The 23,291-nt window shown below is 39.5% G+C and overlaps 3 protein-coding genes across 3 annotated transcripts in view; 2 read left to right on the forward strand and 1 right to left on the reverse strand.

Annotated features, from left to right (window-relative positions):
* The window catches only part of thap4 (THAP domain containing 4), a 9,289-nt gene extending 5,962 nt beyond the window's left edge, over positions 1 to 3,327 (forward strand). Inside the window, exons 2-5 of the mRNA XM_005912790.3 lie at positions 1,210 to 1,363; positions 1,688 to 1,797; positions 2,464 to 2,567; positions 2,696 to 3,327. Coding sequence (XP_005912852.1) covers positions 1,210 to 1,363; positions 1,688 to 1,797; positions 2,464 to 2,567; positions 2,696 to 2,812 — 485 coding nt within the window. The 3' untranslated portion in view covers positions 2,813 to 3,327. The remainder of the gene's footprint in view (positions 1 to 1,209; positions 1,364 to 1,687; positions 1,798 to 2,463; positions 2,568 to 2,695) is intronic.
* Positions 3,328 to 3,434: 107 nt separating this feature from the next.
* bokb (BCL2 family apoptosis regulator BOK b) lies at positions 3,435 to 14,911 on the reverse strand. The gene is made up of 5 exons (XM_005912788.3): positions 14,579 to 14,911; positions 13,815 to 14,129; positions 12,883 to 13,011; positions 6,685 to 6,848; positions 3,435 to 4,929 (listed from the first exon to the last, which is right to left on the reverse strand). The coding sequence occupies exons 2-5, from the start codon at positions 14,035 to 14,037 to the stop codon at positions 4,804 to 4,806; spliced, it is 642 nt and encodes a 213-aa protein (XP_005912850.1). The 5' UTR covers positions 14,038 to 14,129; positions 14,579 to 14,911; the 3' UTR covers positions 3,435 to 4,803.
* Positions 14,912 to 19,766: 4,855 nt separating this feature from the next.
* elovl1a (ELOVL fatty acid elongase 1a) lies at positions 19,767 to 23,049 on the forward strand. The gene is made up of 8 exons (XM_005912787.3): positions 19,767 to 20,089; positions 20,641 to 20,734; positions 20,931 to 21,121; positions 21,235 to 21,315; positions 21,467 to 21,523; positions 21,633 to 21,738; positions 21,853 to 21,992; positions 22,110 to 23,049. The coding sequence occupies exons 2-8, from the start codon at positions 20,674 to 20,676 to the stop codon at positions 22,416 to 22,418; spliced, it is 945 nt and encodes a 314-aa protein (XP_005912849.1). The 5' UTR covers positions 19,767 to 20,089; positions 20,641 to 20,673; the 3' UTR covers positions 22,419 to 23,049.
* The last annotated feature ends 242 nt before the right edge of the window (positions 23,050 to 23,291 follow it).

Genomic DNA, 23,291 nt, shown 5'->3' on the forward strand with positions numbered 1-23,291 from the left:
ATATATATATATATATATAGATATAGAGATATAGATATATATAGATATAGAGATAGAGATATAGAGATATAGATATATATATAGAGATATAGATATATAGATATATATCTATATCTATCTATATAGATATATATCTATATAGATATATATCTATAGATATAGATATATATCTATATAGATATAGATATATATCTATATAGATATATATCTATATATAGATATATATATAGATATATAGATATAGATAGATAGATAGATAGATAGAGTTTTGTTTTCTTTACCCGGTCATGTTTGTTGGTGGTTTGCTTGGAGACAATGCATGCCATGTACATCATGCTTCCTAAAATTGATTAAGTGTAATTTGTGGATATTATCAGTCTCAGTAAATCTTAATTTGTTTTTAATGCTTTGTTCCACTGCATTGAATGATGTGACAAATTTAGCTCATCTTTTTTTGCTTGGGAACATTTCTCTCTGGTAAAGTCTGCCTGTCTAAGTATCTGGCTCTCTATTATACCCATTTCTCTAAATGTGACATATTTTCCTGGGATTTAGCCTCAGACTCCTTTTTCTTGCTACAAAATCTCCACATTTGTTGAAACTGGCCAAAAAGCTCCTTCTTTTAAAGCCATTTTGGATGGAAGCTACTGTTTGGCATGTAGTGTTGTGTTTTCCTTCTTCTGGTTCCCTAAAAATAGATGTATGCAAGTTTGAACGTTCCTGTCGGAGGTTTTTTCCCTGCCTCTAAATGGTCTTTGAGTCTGCACGTAGTTAAACAAAGAGCGTGGGTTATTTTACTTAACAAAGTGTGTGCAGTTTGCTTTTATCTCTGCCCATCTGATAAACAAAAACGTGTTCTGTGCTTGACTTTCTGACTGTTTTTTTTAAGTAATAAGAAAAAATTCTAGTGGAAGTTTAAAGAGTTTAAAAATCTTAATCCTTTTGATTAAAGAGAGCTTCTGTTAAATATATTTGGTATTAAACATTATCATGCCATGACAATTAGGACATTTTTCTTTTAACTGAAGATGGTTCAGATTTTAAGTCTATCTGCCCAAGGAGCAAATCAAACAAATCCAGTTTGAATCCTTCAGAAAATGATTCTGTTACATGATTACATGATGAAGCTTCTTTTTTCTTTTCTTTTTTTATAGTAATGCTGCGTAATTTGTTTGTTTGTGTCTTGTGCTTTATCTTTTTAACCATCAGTGGAGCTGAACCCCACCCTCCTCCCTCTGGAATGGCTTCTGGGCACCTGGGAGTGTGATGAACCAGGAGAGGGCTCCTTCCCCACCATAAAACCTTTCCGTTACACAGAGACGCTGCATTTCAGTCATGTAGGACAACCAGTCATCAACTTCATGTAGGTTATATGAAGAAGTGGCAAATCAAGTAATAACAGATATTTATAGATTGGAACATTTAGTCAATATAACTGCAAGGTCACTGGCTGTTCTGCACGTCAGAATATCTTACGAGTGAACTTTGTGACTTTGAGTTCAGTGTTTCAAGAGAACAGACTCATAAATTATGCTTAAGTTTAACACGCTGGAAAATGTCTTTTGTGTAAGTTTTAAGTTTGTGTATTTCATTTAAATTCAACTGGAATAAAATTAATAAAATCTGCCGATAACAAGAGCTCGTCACCGGACGTCACATGATCTCCCACTGATGTCGTGTTTTACAGGTTCAATGCATTTCATGCCGAGTCTAAGAAGCCCATGCACAGAGAGTGCGGGTTTGTTCGAATGCAGCCGGGGACTAACAGAGTGGCCTTCATCATTGCACAGAACTCAGGTGAAATTCACGTCATTGTATTCACCTTTTTTTTTTTTCATCAGATTGGACTCTGGTTCAGCTTTTAAAGGTCATGTGATGTGATGAGTCCCGATGTACCTTTTGTAAATGTGCATCAGCCTTGCTCGTCATCACCAGTAACCACCCCACAAGCCTGTAGGCCCTACAGCCTGATGGGGTGTTGTCGTCACAGGATTTTGAAACTGATACCATTGATGTGTCCACCAGAAGGCTGAGGGGTAACACTGGTCTCAGCACTGGTGGCCACCAGTATTTTTAAATGAAGGTGAACTGACAAAATGTTTAAAAATGTTATTACAGTGCTGGTAATTTTCTTTTTTTGCTCTGGATAAATCCTCTTTAGGGGACCAAAAGTGTCTCTCAGTGCAAAAAACAACACAATAATGTCTGGATTGCGTTTGGCTGGCTTTTCCTGATATTCAAGCTTACAGGGCCGAGTAAATGTGTTTTACTCATCTGTGTTTTCCTGCTATGACATTCAATAACCACAGGAAAGAAAACTTTTTCAAACAGTATTTTTTTAAAGCTTACTGCAGTGATAAAAAGCTTTTATTAGATCACATTTGTGGCAAATTAATTATTTTTTTCCAGTGATTTACCCTTCTTTCAATACCCACACGATACCCCTTGTGTCATCTGCTGCAGGTCTGGTGGAAATCGAGGAGGGAGAGCTGACAGGGCAGCAGCTGAGCCTGCAGTCCCAGCAACTAGCCCGAACCTCTTTTGCAAAAGAGCCTTACGTAAAGCAGGTAAAGCTAATCCCGAGTCTGCAAGACGCACTCACTGAGCTGCAGAAATAAGAGGATTAAATATGACACTTGGCCATCAAACCTCTTGTGATCAATAAAATGACTCCTGCTCGCTTTCCCCTCTTTAGATTTGCAGAGTGTTTCAGCTCCGGTCTGACGGGAAGCTGGAGCAGACAGTTTCTATGGCAACAGACAACCAGCCCCTGATGCAGCACTTGCGCATCACCTACCGTCGATCGTCTTGAGCAAGCAGGAGGGCTTCTCATGCACTGAAATAAGTTTCCAGATATAAAAATATATCTGGAAACACTCGATCAATAATTCCAGCTGTGCAAGAAAAACATAAACAAATCTACAGAGATATACCTCTATACTGTTATGTGGTAAAAAGGCTGTGGTATAACCTGTTGAACTGAAATAATCAAACTTAATCTTAACCACTAGTTAAACATCACAGACAATATCAGGATGTTCATGGTGTATATTTAATCTGTAAAGCTATTTCAATGTGAAGATAATAGAAGTACTATATGTGACTGTCACTGCACTATCATAAAATTGTAAGCTAAAGCAGCTGGAGACATTGCACTGTCCTTTGAATGTGGGCTTCAGGGGTTTTTTCTTTTACTGAGTGGCACTATGTAGAAAAAAAGGACTATTTAAGGCCACTGTTTTCACATATGTGCTCACAGACATCCATGTCTGCGAGGGGGCAGCTTCACTGTTCGTGTGCTGGATAAATTAAATTACTCATTTTGTCTTTGCTTGTTTGAGTCTATTAATGCGTTTCTGTCCTGATGGATGATACAAATCTGATTAGCGTGTGTTAATGCACTGCAACACACAACATCGGCGCTGGAAACGAGAAGACACTGCAGGCTGACACATGACGGTTACAGCCATGGTTTTTAAATAGAAAGCGCCATATAATGTAAACACAGAGCTAAGATTGTGGAGCACCTTGAGGAACAGTTAAAGCTCTGATGTCTTTAGTTGCATGATATTATAAATCCTCGTGTAAAATTCTATTTTTCGCTCCGTTTTCTTGCCTTTGTAAGAAGAGGGACAAATTGGGTAAAGGAAGCGACTAATTCCCTGCAACAAAGGGGTCCTGTAAACACTTTTTCCACCAGTTGTCTGCCTCAGGTTTTCAAAATTATCTAAGCCGCTTCTTTTTAACCAAATCCAGCTCTTCCTCAATGACCCAGGCAGCAATAAACACCCTCACCTCGTCACCCTACAGGGCTGTTCTTTACCACCTCTAATTCCTCACAGCAAGGGTAAGGATGAGCCTGTTATAACAAAAGCATCACAAAAGTCCCGTCTGTGAAGGTTGAAGTTTATTATAGGTTTCATAAAAACTTTTAGACACATTTATAAGTTCACACTTAAAGTGACACCCATCACACACAATCATCCTAAACAGCTGCTGTAGTGGCGTCCTCATACTGCAGTGGTTTGAAATACAAGTCATTAAATAAAAAAATAAAATCATAAATAGACTATTTACAAATCTAAAAGGAAATCAGTGTCCACAAAAATATGCACATTCAGTATATATATATATATATATATTACCATTCCTCGAGTTCTTTGGCCAAAAATGAGCGCAATGAGATCCAACGTTTCTCTTCGTTATTTTTAAATGGATCATATTTGTAAAGAGACTCTTTGTGCTTTGGTGAAGTACAATAGAGTTGCTCCATGAAGTGTAAACAGTTGAATCCACCTGACATTACTCTTGAGGCGTGAACTCACTTTTTCCAGACTCAAACCTCACAACAGGACCCAGCCAGCTGAGCGTCAGTTTCATCACAAACACAGTTTTCGCCTCTTTAAGTGTGAATATTCTGAGAAACACCACATTAAAATGTCTGAGTGTTTGTCTCTGGAGTATGAACAGCCTCACGTTACAACACTGGAGAAGCCTTGCTTACTACACTGGTTAAAGCAGTAAGACAATACATAGAGGCGGAGTGATATGCTCTTAAATGTCACGGTGACTACTCTTTGGATGAAGGGTAACCACTTCACGGGCTCAGCCGACACTAAGAGAACACAAACATTTGTTGGTCAAACATTTGCTGATGGCCATACACAGCAACTGAAATCTACCGGCAGGCTCAATCCCCATCAATCACAGCGACCCTCTCCACTCCAGCTTTTTATTGACAAGTCTGAGATTTTAATCCCACACATGACACCCCCACCATCCCACCTCCCACACGCTGTTCGTTCACGGCTCCTTCATGATGTAGACATACATCGTCGTGAGGAAGCACTTGAGGGACTCAAAGGCAGAGGACAGCCAGTTTTCTTCAGGAGAAAAATCCTTTTTCACCACACATTTTGTGATCTCCACCTTAACAAAATGAGATAAAAGGGATATTTAAAAACAAACAAACTTGTTAAATTTCTTGAAGTTTAAATATTAAAAGGGAAACTTTGTGCTTCCATTTATTTTCTGATATATAAAAAATTTTACACATACACTTTCAGAATGCACTGCAGCAATGGTGGACACTCATATTGAACAGGAGGTGTTTGTGCAAGTAATTCCTTTGAGCCAAAAAGCATCAGATGCTTTGCACACTCCATTTCAGATGAGGGGTTTTTTTTTCCTACTCTTGAATCTGTATGATGTCACTGATAGCAGACTTTTGCATCAGCTCTGGCTAGTCACAATTGGGAACAGCCAATCATAAGAAAGAAAGAGAATTAGATAGCCGGCGGACTGAGGAGCTACTACGAGGACTGATCTAAGGTCAGTAAGGATTATTTTTGAACTGTGAATCATGCAAAACTACCCTGGTACAGTCCACGAATAGACATAGGAGCTGGAAAAGAGCAGACTAGATGCATTTTAGAGAAGAACAGAGTTTTTAGCACTTAAAAAATCACACTTAATGTGTGATTAAATTGCAGTTATTGGAATTACCTTTAAAATCATAAACAATGCTGCGCCGTGCTACCTCATTGAACTCCTTAGTCCATATACCCCTAGGAGAGCTCTAAGATCATCAGGACAATTACTCTTAGTGCAGCCTAGATCCCGACTAAAGACCAGAGGTGACCGTGCTTTTGCCCTGGCAGCCCCGAGCCTCTGGAACAATCTTCCTGCTGCTATCCGCGCCTCTGATTCCATCTATTCATTTAAATCTCAGTTAAAAACTGTTTGACCGAGCGTTTTCAGTTAGTTAGTGCACATTCCCTATATTTACCCTTATGTTATTTATCTTCTACTAATGTTCCACTGTATAAATACCCCCACCTTATATTTATGAATACCCAGTAATTTTATCTTCTAAACTATGCTCTAATGTTTTATTTCTTATTTTGTCTGTACTTTTTTTTTTTTTGGGGGGGTACTCTCTTAGAGCCTTTTATCTTATATCTTATGTTTTAACCTTGTTGTGAAGCACTTTGGTGTACCTTCGGTTTTAAATGTACTATACAAATAAAGTTGCATTCTATTGTTACAAATAAAATTAACTGTTTAAATGAAATTTCATATTTTATTTTCCCCAGTATGTGAGGATCTCAGTATTTTAATTCTAGTCTATAGATGTCACTAGTATTACAGTTTTTGTTTTCTACCTGAATTTGTGAGTCTGAAAGAAAGAAGTTGTAAAATTAATGTTACTGAGGAAATCGAATGAGTTAAATGTCATAATGCCTTTTTACTAGTGCCATTTCTTATTGCAATCTGTTGTCTCTTTTGTCAGTCCACTAAAAGTAAAAATACTGTCTGACTCGGAAGATGCACAGACACACATACACTAAAGTAAAATAAAACAGAGTTTGAATATTATTTAAATCAAGCATGAGAATGATCCACTTTACAGCAGAAACTTTTCATCAAATCATCCAGCAGGAAGCCAGAGTAAGCAAATAACATCCCCGTATCTCAGACTGCTGAAAGACGACTGAAAGCTGACCGAGCTTCATGCACAATCAGCATGTTTGTCATGCACAAAGCAGTGCATCAAATTCAAATCCCCACCCCACCCCTGCACACACACACAAAACTAGCAAATGCAAATCGCTGTTGTATCTCAAATGTCAACTTTTTATGCATTTCATGTTTGCCCAAAATTTTGCTGAGGCAGAAACTTACCCATCCTCCCCGTCGCTTCAGCCAGGGAACCAGGAATTTGCGGACAAACTGTCCCAGACTGTCCACTAAGATGTGCACTGTAGCCGGATGGCCTTGTCTGACACAGTCCACTGCCAGGGCTCCAGCTACCGCAAACATGGACACCACCTTACCCCATGTTATGCCTACAGGAAAAAACAGACACCAGTGGATTATGTTTAATTATTCTATATCTGTGTATCTGTGCTTCCACAGTTCAAGCTGATCTGGATTTTGTTTATCTGCAGCCACCGAAAATCAAACTGCCATCTTTACCCCACTATAAACATCCCCTCCCACACAAAGCAACACCCATCGCTTTCCAGCCTCATATTCTGTGACCTGACAGGAAGCACAGAGGGCAGTTGGTGCACCTTGTAAATATGAAAGTCAACAAACTGGTGTTAATGCTATCGATAAGGCCACGCCAGGCTGTAAAATAAACAGGTTTAGACTGCACTGCCACTGACGCAGTTTCAGATACGGGAAGGTCAACAGGTTCAAAACTGAACTGTGAATGGAGCAGAAGCAGCGGAGCTGAAAAAGACCAAGTATTTGTCCCGTTACCCAAGAGGCACCGACCTCAAAACAGTCCAATATGATAAATGACGGCATCCGGCCACTCCAGGCAAAGTTTCCAGTGCAACAAGGGATTGTTATAACGAACGTCATTGATGCAGTGCAGGGCTTAATGGCATTGGCCCCCTTTAGCCCTGCTTGCATTGTCATGGTTGCTCCTTAGAGCTGAGCCACAGCCTCTGAGTGTGGCTATTAAAGGATAGAGCTTAAATGAGATAACTGTCCGTGGAAGCTGTCAGAGCACGTCATGTCTCCCTCCCTACTGAGAAGCGGGCCAAGAATAGAGACAAGATTGCTGGGGATAAAGCTGGAGGAGAGGAGGGCGGAAAGAGAAAGAACAGAAGTGGGAGGCAGGTGAAGATGGATGGAGGAGAGATGAGCCGTGTTGATTTTACTGAAGGCGACCACAGAACAGATGACTGTTTCCAAAGGAAGATATGTAGATATGATCCACAGATGACATATAAATGTCATTCCTTTATGTCCACCACAAAGTAATGACTAACTAAAAGCTTAAAGGGTGGTTTTAAAACAATCTCGAGACTGCAGGAAAAACACACATGCCTTTTTTCTTTATTTATAGTCAAGTTCCAACCCGTCCCAGAGGGCTGGGGCTGCCTGGGTTCACCAGTTTGTTGTTCTTGAGGAGGAATCCCACGCCGTTTCTAAAAACGATACCCTCGTGACGTCAAAAAGAGCAGACATTTATCCAGAACACAAGCATGAAAATGTCATTAACCAAGTCTGTGTTTGATCTTTCCTGGTCCCGCGTCAAAGTTTTACCAGACTCTCTAATCTATTCCCGAGGCGCATACAGAGGACATAAAGTCACTCTTTATTTGGATCCTTCAAAAAGTCTTTCCTTCTTTGGACGGTTTACAAAACAGATCTGTTGTCAAGACAACTTTAAATAAAAAAATTTTTAAAAAAAAGGCACAAGACCAAGACCAGCATGATCGACTTCACCCAAATAGACTCAACTAGAATTTAACCAACAGGCTTTTTGACACATTTGTTCTGTTGTCACTAGATTAGCACAAATCACTCCTAGCCAGGAATAACAGGAAGAACCACTTGGGCTGTTTATCCAGAGGTAACAACCGTGAATCAAGTAAGAAATTCCACATTCAAGCCAGAGACAGCTGCTGTTGTCCTAAGCCATCTTCTCCTTGGTTTTAATCTAATGAACCACAGGAATAGCTGACCATATGTTTTTATTAAATAAGCAAGTACATCAGAAAGGGACAGCTGAGGCAGAGCAGTTTGGTGACAACCTTGGACACATGCAGAGGAAGGATAGTGGATATACCGGGCAAAGGGTGTTGAACATGGAGCTGCCAGGCAGGAGGAAAAGGGCAAGACCGCAGAGAAGTTTCACGGATGGCACAGTGTTATTTACATGACTTAATATGGGAGAGACTGTGACAGAGGAGGATGCTAGGGATAGGGTGAGATGGAGATGACCTGCTGTGGAGCCTCCACAGGAAGAGCAAGAAGAAGAATAGGTGCAAGGAAGAAGATGTTGCTAAGCTACATGAGCATAGACTGAGACAGGATGACATTTAGCAGAGGAAGCAGAGGATTTTTATCTGTTCCCAGCTCATTAACTTTGAGTCTTTGTTAGTTATTCCAAAGTTCACTTTTTTTAAAAAACAAAACAAACAAAACTCTAGATCTTATCGGAAAAAGAGTAAATAAACACAAATTAAAATAACAAAAACAACAAAAATATTTTCACCTATTGGCCAACTTATTTTAAAAATTCTGGCCGGTATCTCATTACCTCAGTCAATGCACTCTGGACTTATAACCTTTATTCCTAAAACTGGGAAACACCCTTTAGACCCAAGTGGTTAACGCCCCATATCTTTGCTTAATTCTGACCAAAAAATCTTGGCAAAGGTCTTAGCGGGTTGATTAAAAGTAGTAATAGCAAAAATAATACATGCAGACCAATCTGGTTTTGTTCCAAACCGCTATGGTTCAGATAATATTAGGCGGCTGGTTAATTTGCAAAATTATGTTTATGATTCAGTATATCCAACAGTGGCCCTATCGCTGGATGCTGCTAAAGCTTTTGACTGTGTTGAGTGGGATTATCTGTTTAAGACATTAGAAAAGTTTGGTTTTGGTGACAATTTTATTAGGTTGATAAAGATATTATATGATTCGCCTTCAGCGCGAGTATTGACGAATGGGCTCATATCAGATCTATTTCATTTACAGAGATCCACAAGACAAGGCTGTCCCCTTAGCCCCGGGCTTTTTGTTATTGCTATAGAGCCTTTGGCACAAAAACAGAGAAATAATGTAAATATATTTGGAATTTTGATGGATAATAATCAACATAAGCTTCTATTATATGCAGATGATATGTAGTTACTTATGGCACAGCCTGGGAAGTCTATTCCAGTCCTATTAGAATGTATAGAAAGCTTTACGCTGCTTTCAGGGTATCATGTCAACTGGGATAAATCAGAGGCAATGCCTATGTCAGGACACTGCCCTCATACTTTATTTAAACAGTGGGAGTTTCGGTGGTCCGTGAATGGTTTGAGGTATTTGGGGATACAAATTACCTCGGATTACACTAAGATGGTTCGACCAAATATGGAGCCAATGTTTGAAAGAATAAAAATGGAATTTGGTAGATGGTCCAGGCGTACGTCTCACAATATGGGGTAAAATTAGCTGTATTAAGATGATGACTGCACCCATGATCTTTTATATTTTATCCAATATTCCATTACACATTCCAGATAAGTATTTCAAAGATCTAGACTTTTTGATCCAGCAGTTTCTTTGGGGTAGCTCACCACATCGTTTAAGTATTAAGAAACTTCAAGCGAGTGCAAAACAAGGAGGTTTTTCATTGCTTAATTTCGAATGGTATTATTGGGTGATGAATGTGAAACAACTTAGAGCTTGGTTACCTACTGCACCAGTTAAACCCACTTGGTCCCATATAGAGACAGAAGTTAATGGCGGTATTTCTCCTTGGAGGGAGCTGTTTGATACCAGTCATAAACTTACCCATCCTATAATTGCAAATGCGAAGACATTTTGGTGTAAATTACATAGGCCGGGTCGCTGGGACTTTATTAAAACTCCTTCGGCAACCTTATGGGGGAATAAAAGAATTTTAATTGAAGGGACATCGGTTGACTGGTTACAGCAGCGTAAGGCAGGCATCATTTATGTATCAGATTTATTTGACTGTGGGACCAAATGTTTTTTAAGCTTTGATAAAATTGTGGAGTTATATAAGTTGCAGTGTAATCAATTCTGAAGATAAGCTCAAATACATAGTTCATTATCAAAGTGGCTGGGAACCCCCTTGAGTTGTCCTGTGGGCAGCCCTGTGGAAGTCGTGCTCTCAAGATCATCCTTGGGTAAAGGTATCACTTCTAAGATTTATCATTTATTGCAAGAACGGTCAGCTGACCCTCTCCTTAAAGTTAAGGGCTACTGGGCCCAGGACATGGCATTGGACATATCTTCAGTTGAATGGGATTCATGTTTTCAAAATGTTAATACTATGTATAAAGAAACAGGCAGTAGATTTATTCAATTTAAGATAATCCATAGGTGGCATTGAACACCGCAATAATTGTATAAATGGAACCTGGCCCCTACGGACGAATGTTGGAGATGTGATGGTCAAAACGCTTTAATTTTACATATCTCATGGAGCTGTTTGCCACTTCGGGATTGGTGGGAAAACATAATGGAGGTAATTTTCAGTGTTTTGAAAAGGAGATTTGGTATCTCACCAAAACTGTCCATACTTGGTATAACCACAGAACTTTCTGATGGAGATTTTTCCAGTTATACAAAAAGATGGATTATTCTGGCTCTTACTACGCCAAACAGGTCCTGCTAAGACATTGACGGAAAAAGAACCCCCTCCCTATGAAGAGTGGCTAAAGACAATGGCCAAGTTGGCATCTTAAGAAAAAGTGACTTATGGTTTATTAGATAAATTGCATCAATATGATTGTATTTGGTCCATCTTCACAAGCTGGCTTTCTGTAACTTGAAGAACAGAGGAGTAATGACAGAGTGGTGGTGTGGGGATTGGTGTGCGAAGAAAGAATAGGATAACTTTTTTGTTTTTTTTTGTTTTTTTTGTTTGTTTGGTTTGTTGTTTTTTGTTTGTTTTGTTTTGTTTTTTAAATTATTTATTTATGCATTTAAGTTCTCTATTGAAGTTTAAAATGAAATAAATAAAAATTGTTGATGATAAAAAAAAAAAAATTATGGCTGGTATCATCCCAGAACTCCACTGGTGTAGCCTGCAAATTTTTACATAAGGGTATTAAAGTAAGGCTGTGTCTATGTTAGACTGGATGTAATAATAATAACAACAATAATAATAACAACAATAATAACAACAACAACAACCAGATGAATTATTTGCCAAAAACAACACCTGAACTATTTACACAAAGACTTTACACTAGTTTTAAAAAAAAAAAAAAAAAAAAAAAAAAAAAAAATCACACCAAAGAGCACAGCTGGAGATCGTGATTTTCTTTGTGCACAACAGCAGTTGCTTCTGTATCAGTGCAAAATTTAAGAACAAAAAAAAAAAAATCAAGAAAATGCAGACAAAATTAAGCATCAGAATTATGTTACATATCTTATAATTGGCTAAATGATTCTTCTTTCAGCTTTAGCCTTATTTGGAAGAGTTCACCACAGCGGACAGATCAGCACACCTACATCTACACTTGATAACTATCCTGAAGGAACTCACCCAGGGATTTGTGTCTCCTAGATTTTGAACAGTCTTCGTTAGCACACTATGGAGTTAGCAGCTAGCTTTCGTAGACTAACAGTGACTACAATTCAACCTCATACAGCCATCCGGCCTTCATTCTATTTTCTTAAATGCCCATCCAACCAGACTCAAGCCTGTCCCGGCTGACAGCGGGCGAGAAGCAAGCTACCCCTAACGTAACATACACATTTTAGGGTTACAGAAAGAAAGCAGAAGCAACATGGAGGAAAACTCAAAGATAACCTAAGAACATGTAGGCTCAGGAAGATCAAAACTCAGAAAAGCCAAAAATCAACTAGAGAATCCAAAATCTTTTCTTAGGCAACACCATTATCCCCTGCCGCTCTGCATTAATTTTCCTTCCTGTGCATCGTTTTGAGAGGCCCAAGATTGGACATGATGGCTTACACCCTGTGCAGGTCGCCAATCTGTCACAGGACTACTCTATATTAATTAAAGAAAAATGTTTGAGTTCTCTTAGCAAGACACGACAACGCTACCAAGAAGCCCTTTTATGTTCAGCATCCACATCCCAAACTTGGGCTCAATTTAGTAAACTAATGTCTAAACATAGAAACTTGGATGTAGGACTAATTATGTGTTTCAGATGGAGTCTCACTCCACCTACATCTGATTCGCACCCACTCACTCTGAGCCGAATGAGCCTGGTGAAAGCTGCAGAGGTTCACAGTCAGTGCCTCCATAAGCAGTCAGCGCCTCTATAAGCAGTCAGCAGTGAAGGTCACTTCCTGTGCTCTTTTAATTTCTACTGCGATGCATCATCATCATCAACACTGAGCTTCATAACAGCCTTGTACCTGCTGAGAAAATCTCTGTTGCTACACCGATGAAGGCATCCGAAACCATGTTCTCCATGGCAACAGAAATGTTGAGCTGCCGTGCCACGTTCCTGTACAAACTGGGCTGTATACACTCCAGCTCATCGCCTAGGTAACAGAGGGAGAGCAGAAAAAAAAAAGAAAAGGAGAAAAGTCTGTTAGGAAGTGAATCTGAGCGAAGGAGATTAAAAACAGGTGAACGTGTACCACGTCACACATTTTAACCTGCTTGAATATTGAATTCAAACATTTCACGTGACAAGAGTTCCCTCAGATACCCGTGTGCTGAGAAAAGATAGATGTGAAGAGGAGGGCTGGACCGCTGCTGCCTGGTTTTGGTTCAAGCTGTTCTCACACATGCAGATATAATCCTCGACTCATCATTTGGTCTGAGCTCATCAGAGCTTCAAATGCTCAGTACAGGCTGTACAGACATGTGGAGTATAAGCCTAATGTGTTGCTTTAATATATTGCAAATGTAGCAAATACTCCAGACACAGGATCATAATGTAGGTGATCAGCAAATTCAGTCTCTAATCATTCGCAATTTTCTGGTTTCTTTACCATTCTCTGAAAGCAGGTGTAAATTCAATACAGCCGTTGCTACTTTCTGACATTTTATGGGCCAAACAAATAATCAATTAGTTGAGCAGCTAATCGGCAGATCGTGAAAATGGAATGCATGTTAGATTGCAAATGCATGAAATGTAATGTCAATCATTTCTGAGATGCTTAAACACAACATTTCCTTTCATTTTAAGTATGGTTGTTGGACAAGAAGAAGAAAAAACATCCCAAAGATACCCATTATCCTTTTTTTATGTCATGCTATTTTCATGACAGCACTAATAATGAAGCAAGGCAATCATGGTTCAGAGGTCATCGATAAGGTGGCATTTATGGAAACTTACCAAGACAGAGAAGCACCATAGACACTTCAGCCAGCGCTGCGTTTGAGGGAGAAAAATGGAGTTCAGTTTTAGACCATCCCAACCCGTTTTGGTTGAGCCTCGACAAGATGTAGTCTCTGCACAGCGCCTTAGACTGGGTCACCAGCTCCTTCTCGGTCAGTGATCGGTCAAACACATCCAGGACCTCTGCAGCAAACACTGAAGACCTGCGCAGGACCTCCATGTCCTCATGCAGGGTGAGGGGGATCTGTAAGTCAGAGAGCCTCTGACCTCTTTCAATCAGCTCAGAGTTCAGTGGTGAAGATAATATGGCAGCTGTGAGGAATAGGAGTAGATGAAAAGAGGTCAGATAAGAGGAAAACGAAGCAGGTGATTAAAAATCCCTGCTGCTACTACACACTTTTTTTTTTTAATTCACAAGAATGGTGGGTGAGTGTATAAAGACATTTGGATTCTAAAACGGGAGCAGAAACTTACATAAGAATATGATGGAGGCGTTATTGTTGTGAGTCACATGGTGGGATAGTCAACTTATTGCTACACTTCTTGGATTATGCAACAACAAACGGCGATACCACAAAATGACTGAGGAAATATTTTGTTTCCCAGTCTCAATATAACACACACACACACACACACACACACACACACACACACACACACACACACACAAACCCATCGAGCTTTTTTCACTGCAGTCACAACTTAACCCTAATTTTAAATCCCTGAACCGCTTTAACACGCGAGAAAAAGACCACGCTTACCATCAGCATATCCACATGATGACAAACACCCGCGCCTGATGTCGCAAACGCGATTTATCCGATTTATTAATTAGTAGACGTTTCAGAGCGAATCTCTGAGGGCTTTCAAACAAAGCTGGACTGTCAGAGCAAGCGCATAAAAACTCCTCCACTGTGCAGACAAACCGGCCCAGACAATCAAGCAAACAACGGGCGAAGTTCTGCTCTCTTTTCCACGCAGCGGATAGTGGGTCCACTTGCTTCTCCGAGACGCACCGACGGAGGGGAGGGAGGGAGGCGGGTGGAGGACGCCTACCTGTTGTTCCACCTTGCCATTGGCGCGCGGTGGGTGTGCTCGTTTCAGAGCCGGGAAAAGCCCGGATAAGGAGTTTGACAGCCGCCGCCTCCCTCCCACCACAAGCAGCTTCTCACCCCGGCGGACAGAGGGAGACAATTCAACTGTAACTACTTTCATTCACAAATCTGAGGGGCGATTAGCTCGGCTTTAATAGAATAGCCAGTTCGTTTGAATTTCTTCTAATATTCAGCCTTCAACACACTGATCCAAATCACCATTATGCTGTGATTTGAGCACAGGTGTGACTCAGGAGACGATCACCTGCCAAAGTTTATGTAACTGAAGCCAGAATTGTGCCACTGTCAATCCCCTGCAGAGCTCCTTCACGCCGCTAGATGTCCCGCTCTGCTCGTGGGTGTTGTTTGGTAATATCTATGTAGATTTACTGCATTGCATCCTGATCTTTTTATTTATTTATCTATCTAAGATAATGAGATAAGATAGGATAACTCTTTATTGTCATTGCACTGTCATACTTAGTACAAATACAAAGAAATATTTGCTACAGTCATGGAACACAAAAGGAAAAACTCTTAATGTCTTTATATTTTCTGTCATCTATTCAGTCAAAGAAGACCAGATATTTTTTGTTGTTGTTGTTTTCTGCTGTGTGTGTGTGGATGTACTTGTTTAAACATCTTTTTGAGGACCAAAAATTAGTATCCCATTATACTTGTGGGGACAACAGTCACTTCTGGGGACATAATGCCGGTACTCACAAATTTGAAAGCGTTTTTGAGGCTCAAAAATTGTTTTTTTTAGGGTTAGGGTTACAATTGGGTTATGGTCAGGGTAAAGGTTAGGGTTAGGTATTCATTTCTGATGGTTGCGGTTTTGGTTAGGGGCTAAGGAAAGCAATGTCCTCACTAAGATATGAAAATGTGTGTGTGTGGCTTTTATTATTTAGTTTGTTTGGCTTTTTAGAAAACAAGTGATCTAAGTAGGAATAAATATTACAATGTAAACTATATGAAAAATAACAGGTGAAAGGCATTGGTTAAATGTAAGTTTTTTTATTTGAAAAGACTGTTTTTTAAAGTATATTAAATTAAATATTTTGTTATTTCATTTCAAACAGTCATCCTCAAAAAAGAGAAAAGAAAAACTGTGATTTGCTACTTTGCTTTTAAATTGCTCGTGTGTTTTAAATCATAAAAACTGATCCAAAGGAAATTTTTGAGCTGGCTTCATTAATTTCCCTGCAGTGTTGCTGTTTCTCCTGTTTCTCCTGTGTTTTGAAGACCTGAGCCAAATATCCTCTTAAAATATCCACAACTGAGAATTACATAAAAGCAAAACAGCAATTAGTGCAAACACGGATTCAAACAATTTGGACACAGGAACTCAAGAGAAAACTGGAAAACTTTTAAGTGTAGCAAACTGAAACTGTTAAAAAAAAAGTTGTAAAAAAACAAATACAAAAATTCAGTATTGTGATAAATGTTAGTGTGAAGATGCTCTGGTTATAAAAGGTTAAACTATAGCTGGATGTGAAACTATGAACGGTTTCTTGTATCCTTGCTTTTTCTCTTTAGTAGTTTTAACCTACATCCTTTCACATTTCCTTTTTCTTTTAATCCCTATAAATGAACCGAATAAAGAGAAAGATTTTATTATTTTTTATTGTAAGCTAAATGCACAGAAAGATGATTTGCAAAGTCAAATCTCAGCAGAGGATTGCAAATGAGCTCCTGCTCAAACAAGGACACCATGCCTCAGATGATCACACTACACATGCTTAATGTTTATGTAACATCTGCCAAGTTAAACTCTGACAGTATAAATATTCCAGACATGAGGACTAAATGCTCAGAGGCCAAAGGAACATTGTGTCACTGTGTTTGTCTAGACAGAAAGATTAGAGAAAGACCTCGGAGTGAAATAAAATCCCACGAGAACCAAAGTGATGCAAAAAATAAACAGAAAACATTTTTTAATGCCAAAAACAGAATTGCAAAACTTGACACTTGACAGACAAAAAGCAACTTAGGGACCTTTTTTTTTAGTTTGATACAGCTCTGACACATAGTCAGTCTGAATAACTTCTTGCTGCACATTATGTAATTTATTTGTTATTCTATACTCTTGTGGAAAAAAGAAACATCTTGTCCTTTAGGTCTTCAGCAGAAGGGATTGAAAACTAAAGTTTCAGGAAGACAAACGCACGGTCATAAATGTACAACACACACATATTTTGAATTTCTTCTTCTTCTGTAACTCAGAAAGTAATCACACACCACTTGCACTTTTACCCCCCTTTAGACAAAAAAAAAAAAGAAATTAGGAGTGACGAATGATGGCCGTTCCTCCTCAAAACCAAGCTAATAATCTGCAAACAGATTAGACTTCTGCATGGTGATTCCCTGAAAGAGTGTTTACCTCTCTTGGCATGTTGATTGCTGCTGATGCAGGCTTTATTCACATAAGGATTAGATGAAGCATTATAAAGTTAAGTCATTGTTTTCACTGGGAGTGCACTTACTTGTCCAAACTCAGGTGAATGGGAACATATGATCTCAAAAGATTTTCGGTGTGGCTTCTTGGTTCAGTCAGTTTTGCACAATAAAGTAGTTTTCAAGGCTTTAACATTTAAATGCATGATCAAAAATAAAAAAATAAATAAATACATTTATAGGGTCAGACACCTGCAATAACTTATTAAAAGTCCAACTTAAATACTTTTCTATATGTAAAGGGAATCAGAATAAGTAAAGTGAGACTATAATGTGTTTTGCAGTATTTTGTATAGTATTTTTTTTTTTCTAAATTACAACCTGTATACTGTTTACATGATCAAAATTAACTGAACAAATCCAAAACAATTAATAAATAAAACCAAGCTTGAACTCATAGCACTGAATGGATTTTTCTAGAATACCCACAATATTAAAAGGTTTTGTCAGGCTTTTGAAATTCCTCACCTAAAACTTGCCATTGAAATGTTACTTAAGATCTCAGACTCCAGTTATCTTCCATTGCAGACAGGCACCTGTCTTAGTTATTAGCAAAACAGTTGCCAGATAAGTGATTTTATTGTAAGAAAACAGTGATAAGAAAGAAAAAACCTTTTCACACATATGATCAGTATCACAAACCTGAATTTTCACATGCATGGGGAGGGGAGAAGAAAAAGAAAAGTGCCTTTCAGCTTCAGTGTTTGGTAATGTCTCTACAGTTTTGTTTAGATGGGCTGCAAACAAGCAATGGATTAAAAATGACAATGTTGGGGTATTTATACATAAACGTAATGAATTACATAACTCGGCCACTGCTAACCACATGTGAACTCGACTGTGTTTCTTCACAAACAGCACAAACTGCTCTGGAGTGCCGGCTTCCACACATGACAGAATCACTGAAGAGAGAATGTATGAGCATGGGCAACCATATGATTTCTTAAGCAATCCTCACTGCTATTACATAAAGCACAGAGCTGAGAATTTAAAGAATCCCCCCCACACCCATTCATTCATTTTTCCACATCCAGATGAGGTCCATCCTGCCTAATTTTCCACAATTGGCAAAGTGAGGGAAACTATTATCTGCGCTGCGCAGTGGGACTGAATGTCAGCTTGTTTGCCGGTTTGTTAGCTCATATGCGATAAACTAAAGTCAGTGTTTAACAGTCACAGGACCAAGATGGACAGGGAGTGTGCTGTATTATTTAGGAATATGGCAGCAATGGAAAACAGCTGACCACGTCGCTGGAGACAAAAACACCAAGTCTCACATTCATGTCAGCTTATGCTTAAAAAGGGCAAAAACACTCCAATAAGCAACATGTTGCTCTCACCCTGCACAGTTAGACTTGGTTTGGATGATCATTTTAAGTTCAGGTTTTGTCACATTTCCACCAATGCATGGATGATTTAACATATAATTGTCATTGCATAGAGTTCTGGCTGCATGTGAAACTGACAGCGCCCATGAATTTAGCATGCTTTTAGAAGAAGTCCTTCACTTTTGTAAGAGCCCTGTCTCTGGGTGAAACTGAACTGTTAATATGTTAACAAGATCAGGATATTACACTTACAATATGGTGCCTGCCATGAATGTGAATGGCACATTCAGGAAGTCACCTGTCGAGTTTTTAAGGGGCTCTATCTGAAACTAAAACTGCCCATGTTGGAAAGTCTTTACTTTCTGACACAATGCGTTGCATTTCCAAAAGAATTTCACTTTTTTTTTCCACTTTATGTTTTCATGCTTTCACTTGAGTGCACTTAGTGTTAAAGTGTCATACGATATGTAAACAGACAGCACTGATTGCCTCTCCCCGCTTCCTTCTTGCCCTCTTTCATGTGCATGGATGCCTTTCATTCCTGCCTCTCCGTCTAATCTTGTGGTGCCGAGTAAATTTCTAACACTATCCAGGCCTCACGCCCAGCATCGCCGGTGCTTGGGGAACAGGTCAAACCAGAGGCACCAGAGGGCCTGTCAAATAGCTGCAAGGGTTGGGCAAATCCAAATGTGTCGTTAGGTTTGTAAGTGTATTGTGTGGGTTTGCAACCTTTAACCTAAATCAAGTATGAAGGATAACATTATTACGTTATCCTCATGTACTTCTTTACTTTATTTATTTCATGGCATTTGGGAATCTGTATTTTTATATCAGTTCACTTTTTTCACATAACTCTGTTTGTTTTCTTGCATTTTACTGAACTTATTAAGTAACAATGGAGGTAGTCGCCTTTGGCTGTAGGTGTCTTATGCAGGGGGCCTTTAACTCTTTCACCCTATCGCCTTCACCACTTATTGATGAGGCAGTCCAATCACAGGCAGTCTCAGTGTGGACAGAGAGGTGGAGCCAAGCACTGAAACAGGGTGTGGTTGTGAAACTACAAAGTAGAGCCATGGGGTTTAAATTGAGCTGAATGAGCCCAGTCCCATAGTTGTCATAGCTCTTCTGTCACTTTTACTCATCTCCCTCTCTCTCTCGGTTTCTTTATCGGTCTTTCCTTAAAGCATTTTAGCTACTGTTTTCTGTGTGATTGTGTAAATATCATACATCAGAGGACAGCTGGAGGCTGCAACCCACGGAAAATCCCTTCATGCTTCTGGTTTTTCTGCCTGATCGCTCTCACGGGTGTCGCAGATCTGTTGAATTCACTGGATTGAGTGCTGCCGGCTGTGGCTGAGGAGCTGCTTTCCTCGCATACAGGAGTGCTCAGAGGGTGAGTCACTTGTTACACCTTGTAGCTTTTCACCTTCTTGTCAAAACTGAAGAACAAGCTTGAACTAGTTCAAAACAACATAAATGATCGTGTCTCGTTCTACAATTTTACTACCTGAGCTTCATGATCTGCTCATATTTCATTCACTCATTTGGCCACATGGGCCAAGTTCTTTGCCTCACCTGTTTGACTTGCTCTGTTAGTCCCAATGAGCATTTCATTGTTTAAAACCTGTCATCTGAAATCGCGTTTCACAATTCTGCCCAAAATATCTATGAAGGACTTTTTCTTTTTAAAAAGTCTGAGCTGTGAAAGAAGTTCTTAAATTCGCTCTCATTTTTTCCTTGTATATCTGTTTGAAAAATTGGAGCCGAGGGCACTCAGGGGTGTTTGTTGAGGCCATCCAGCTGTCTCCTGTTTGTTCAGTCGTTGAGTCAGCAGGTTGAGCAGTCATATTATTGCTCACCTGCCCAACCAACCTCTTTCAGCTCCGCTTTATCTCTTGTTTTCTGACTCTTTGTCTTTTTGTATTGTTCGTTGTTTTTTTCCAGGTGTTTTGAAAGGGTAAAGAGGAAGCAGTCACCATGCTGCAAGAGGCTATAACAAGCGTTGTTGAGTTCCACAGTTATCTACAATCAAGAACTGGTAAGTGTCTTCATTTCTCTCTTCACACCTACAATCTGCTCAAATCAGAACATTTTATTTCGTCATCATCATCAGGTGTGAAACAGCACAAAAGTATGTATGACCTGAACTGCCGGTGGACCCACCCAGATATTCCAGTATGGAAACATGACTCAAGGACTAAAACATGCCTGTGTTTCCTGTATGCGTTTTCCAGATGCCAGAGTCAGAGATTACCCTCTGATGCAGAGCCCCGTGCACATGACGACCATCCTCCTGGGTTACATTGCCTTCTCCGTGTACGTGGGGCCTCGCGTGATGGCAAATCGCAAACCTTTCCACCTCAACACCGCCATGATAATCTACAATGTTTCCATGGTTCTGTTGAATGCCTACATAGTGTATGAGGTAAGACGAAAAGGTATTTGTTTGCGCTCTTTTACTACAGGTGTGATGTCAGTGCTAAAAGCTGCTGGTGTGGTTTTTCTTTTTTTTTTCTTTTTTTTTTTCGTTACACTTAGTTTATGATGTCTGGATGGGCCACCACCTTCACATGGAGATGCGACCTTATTGACCGCTCCACCAGCCCACAGGCTCTTAGGGTAAGTCAGTAAATTTTTACAGGGGAGCTTTCATTGTCTCAAGCTAATAATATATATATATATATTTGGGGGGGGGTCTTTTAAATGTAATTTACTTTATTTCTGATTGAGTGTCAGATATCTTACATCACAGCCCTCTTCCTTTCCACAGATGATTTGGGTGGCCTGGCTGTTTTATTTCTCCAAATTCATTGAGCTTCTTGACACAGTAGGTGCATTTTCCTTCTTTTTTTTTTTTTTTTTTTTTTAAATCTTCCCCTTATTATTTTGGCCTTTTGATGAGTTAACCGTGACTGATCCCATGTGTGCTTTTGCAGGTATTCTTTGTGCTGAGAAAGAAACAAGGTCAGATCACATTTCTTCACGTCTTCCATCACTCCTTTATGCCCTGGACGTGGTGGTGGGGCGTCACCCTGACACCCGGTGAGCTTACAAATGCATGTAAACGCATTGTTTGACAGTGCAAGACCAGCACAACCTTTCTGTGAGATGTTGCATCCTTACATTAACATAATATTTTATTACCCCCTTCTTAAGCTGGAGGAATGGGCACCTTCCATGCCATGGTGAATGCAACAGTCCATGTTATCATGTACACCTACTACGCACTCTCTGCTGCAGGGCCTCGCTTCCACAAATACTTGTGGTGGAAGAAGTACATGACTGCAATCCAGCTTGTACGTTGTTTTGCATTTTCCACAGCAAAAAATTCAAATAAATGGCATATCTGATTTTTGCCTACAGCTCAACTGTTTTACAAAAACTAATGTTTGGGAGGGGTGGTTGTTTTTCAGACGCAGTTCATTCTGGTCTCCATTCACATCAGCCAATACTACTTCATGGAAAAGTGTGACTATCAAGTCCCCTTTTGGATCCACCTGATCTGGATGTATGGGGTCTTATTCTTTCTCCTGTTCTCCCACTTTTGGGTGCAGGCCTACATAAAAGGCAACAGACTTCCCCTCACGCCCGAAAAGTCGAAACAGAACGGCTCAACCAGCGAACCGTTCACTGTGGTGGCCAACGGAAAGCACCTTCAGAATGGCAACAGTCACCACTGCACCAACGGCAAAATCTTCATGGGCAAAGTCAAGGAAGTCTAACTCTGTGACCCTGCCTGGAAAATGAGAAGGACACACAGACTGTCAGTTCGAATTAACACCATTAAATTCATCATTCATATCTACTGGCATATTGGACTGACATCAATTTCAGTATGCTTCATCTAAACTGTAGTTTCTTTGTAAATCTAGTCTTTTGTGAAAGCACATCCAGTGTTCTTGGGGTGTGAATGGTGATCTCTACCTGCCCACGTTGTGTTTGTAAGTTGTAACTGTGATGAATACTGTATGAAGATTGGTGCTTATTTTTGTCACTGATAGTATTCTTCGACTCGGGCTCGACCCACACTGCTGTTTTTGCTAACATGGGCTTTGTTGCTTGGGAGTACGGCAAAGTTTTCACACAAGACTAGAACATGTAAATAACTGCAATTACCTGTTAGCCCCCCACAAAGAATTTCACTGTAAATGTCAAATATTTAAGTTGGTTTTTTGTTTTTGTTTTTTGTTTTTTAAAAGAATTTTTTATTTATCTTTGAAATAAAACTAAATTTAAAGGTCTGCGTAACTTGAAAAACAGTTATGGTGTGCACTGACCAAAAAGTGTTACACCTAAACTAAATTTCAATTTTGAGAGTTGTGGGAGAGCAATGTTATACTGTATATTACAGTTTTGTGTTGTTTTTAAAGTGCACATACACTGCTGTGCATGTTCATCTGTATTAATCCAGTCTGTTTTACAACTCTGTATGGTCTGTTCTCTTTGCACACTGTGCTTGAAGTTAATAGGCTTTCTATGCTGTTGGTTGTTTCTGAATTATAACTAAAGAAGTCTGAATATACTGAAACCCATCAATGTTTGCTGCTATTGATTACTCTAACGCAGGTGTCCCCAATCCCAGCCCGCGAGGGCCG

This window comes from Haplochromis burtoni, unplaced genomic scaffold (genome assembly GCF_018398535.1).
Source record: "Haplochromis burtoni strain Fernald_Lab_line unplaced genomic scaffold, NCSU_Asbu1 Contig_3, whole genome shotgun sequence".
Classification (NCBI taxonomy): Eukaryota; Metazoa; Chordata; class Actinopteri; order Cichliformes; family Cichlidae; genus Haplochromis; species Haplochromis burtoni.

Bases quoted from the DNA above. Each gene is read 5' to 3' on its own strand.
- bokb (XM_005912788.3), bottom strand. From the start codon at position 14,037: ATGGAGGTCCTGCGCAGGTCTTCAGTGTTTGCTGCAGAGGTCCTGGAT. The intron at 6,849-12,882 runs GTACAAGGCTGT...TTTTTCCTGTAG, and splicing joins AACAGAGATTTTCTCAGCAG to GCATAACATGGGGTAAGGTG. The intron at 4,930-6,684 runs GTAAGTTTCTGC...CATTTTGTTAAG, and splicing joins TGAAGCGACGGGGAGGATGG to GTGGAGATCACAAAATGTGT.
- elovl1a (XM_005912787.3), top strand. From the start codon at position 20,674: ATGCTGCAAGAGGCTATAACAAGCGTTGTTGAGTTCCACAGTTATCTA. The intron at 21,316-21,466 runs GTAAGTCAGTAA...TCCTTTCCACAG, and splicing joins CCAGCCCACAGGCTCTTAGG to ATGATTTGGGTGGCCTGGCT. The intron at 21,739-21,852 runs GTGAGCTTACAA...CCCCTTCTTAAG, and splicing joins GGGCGTCACCCTGACACCCG to CTGGAGGAATGGGCACCTTC.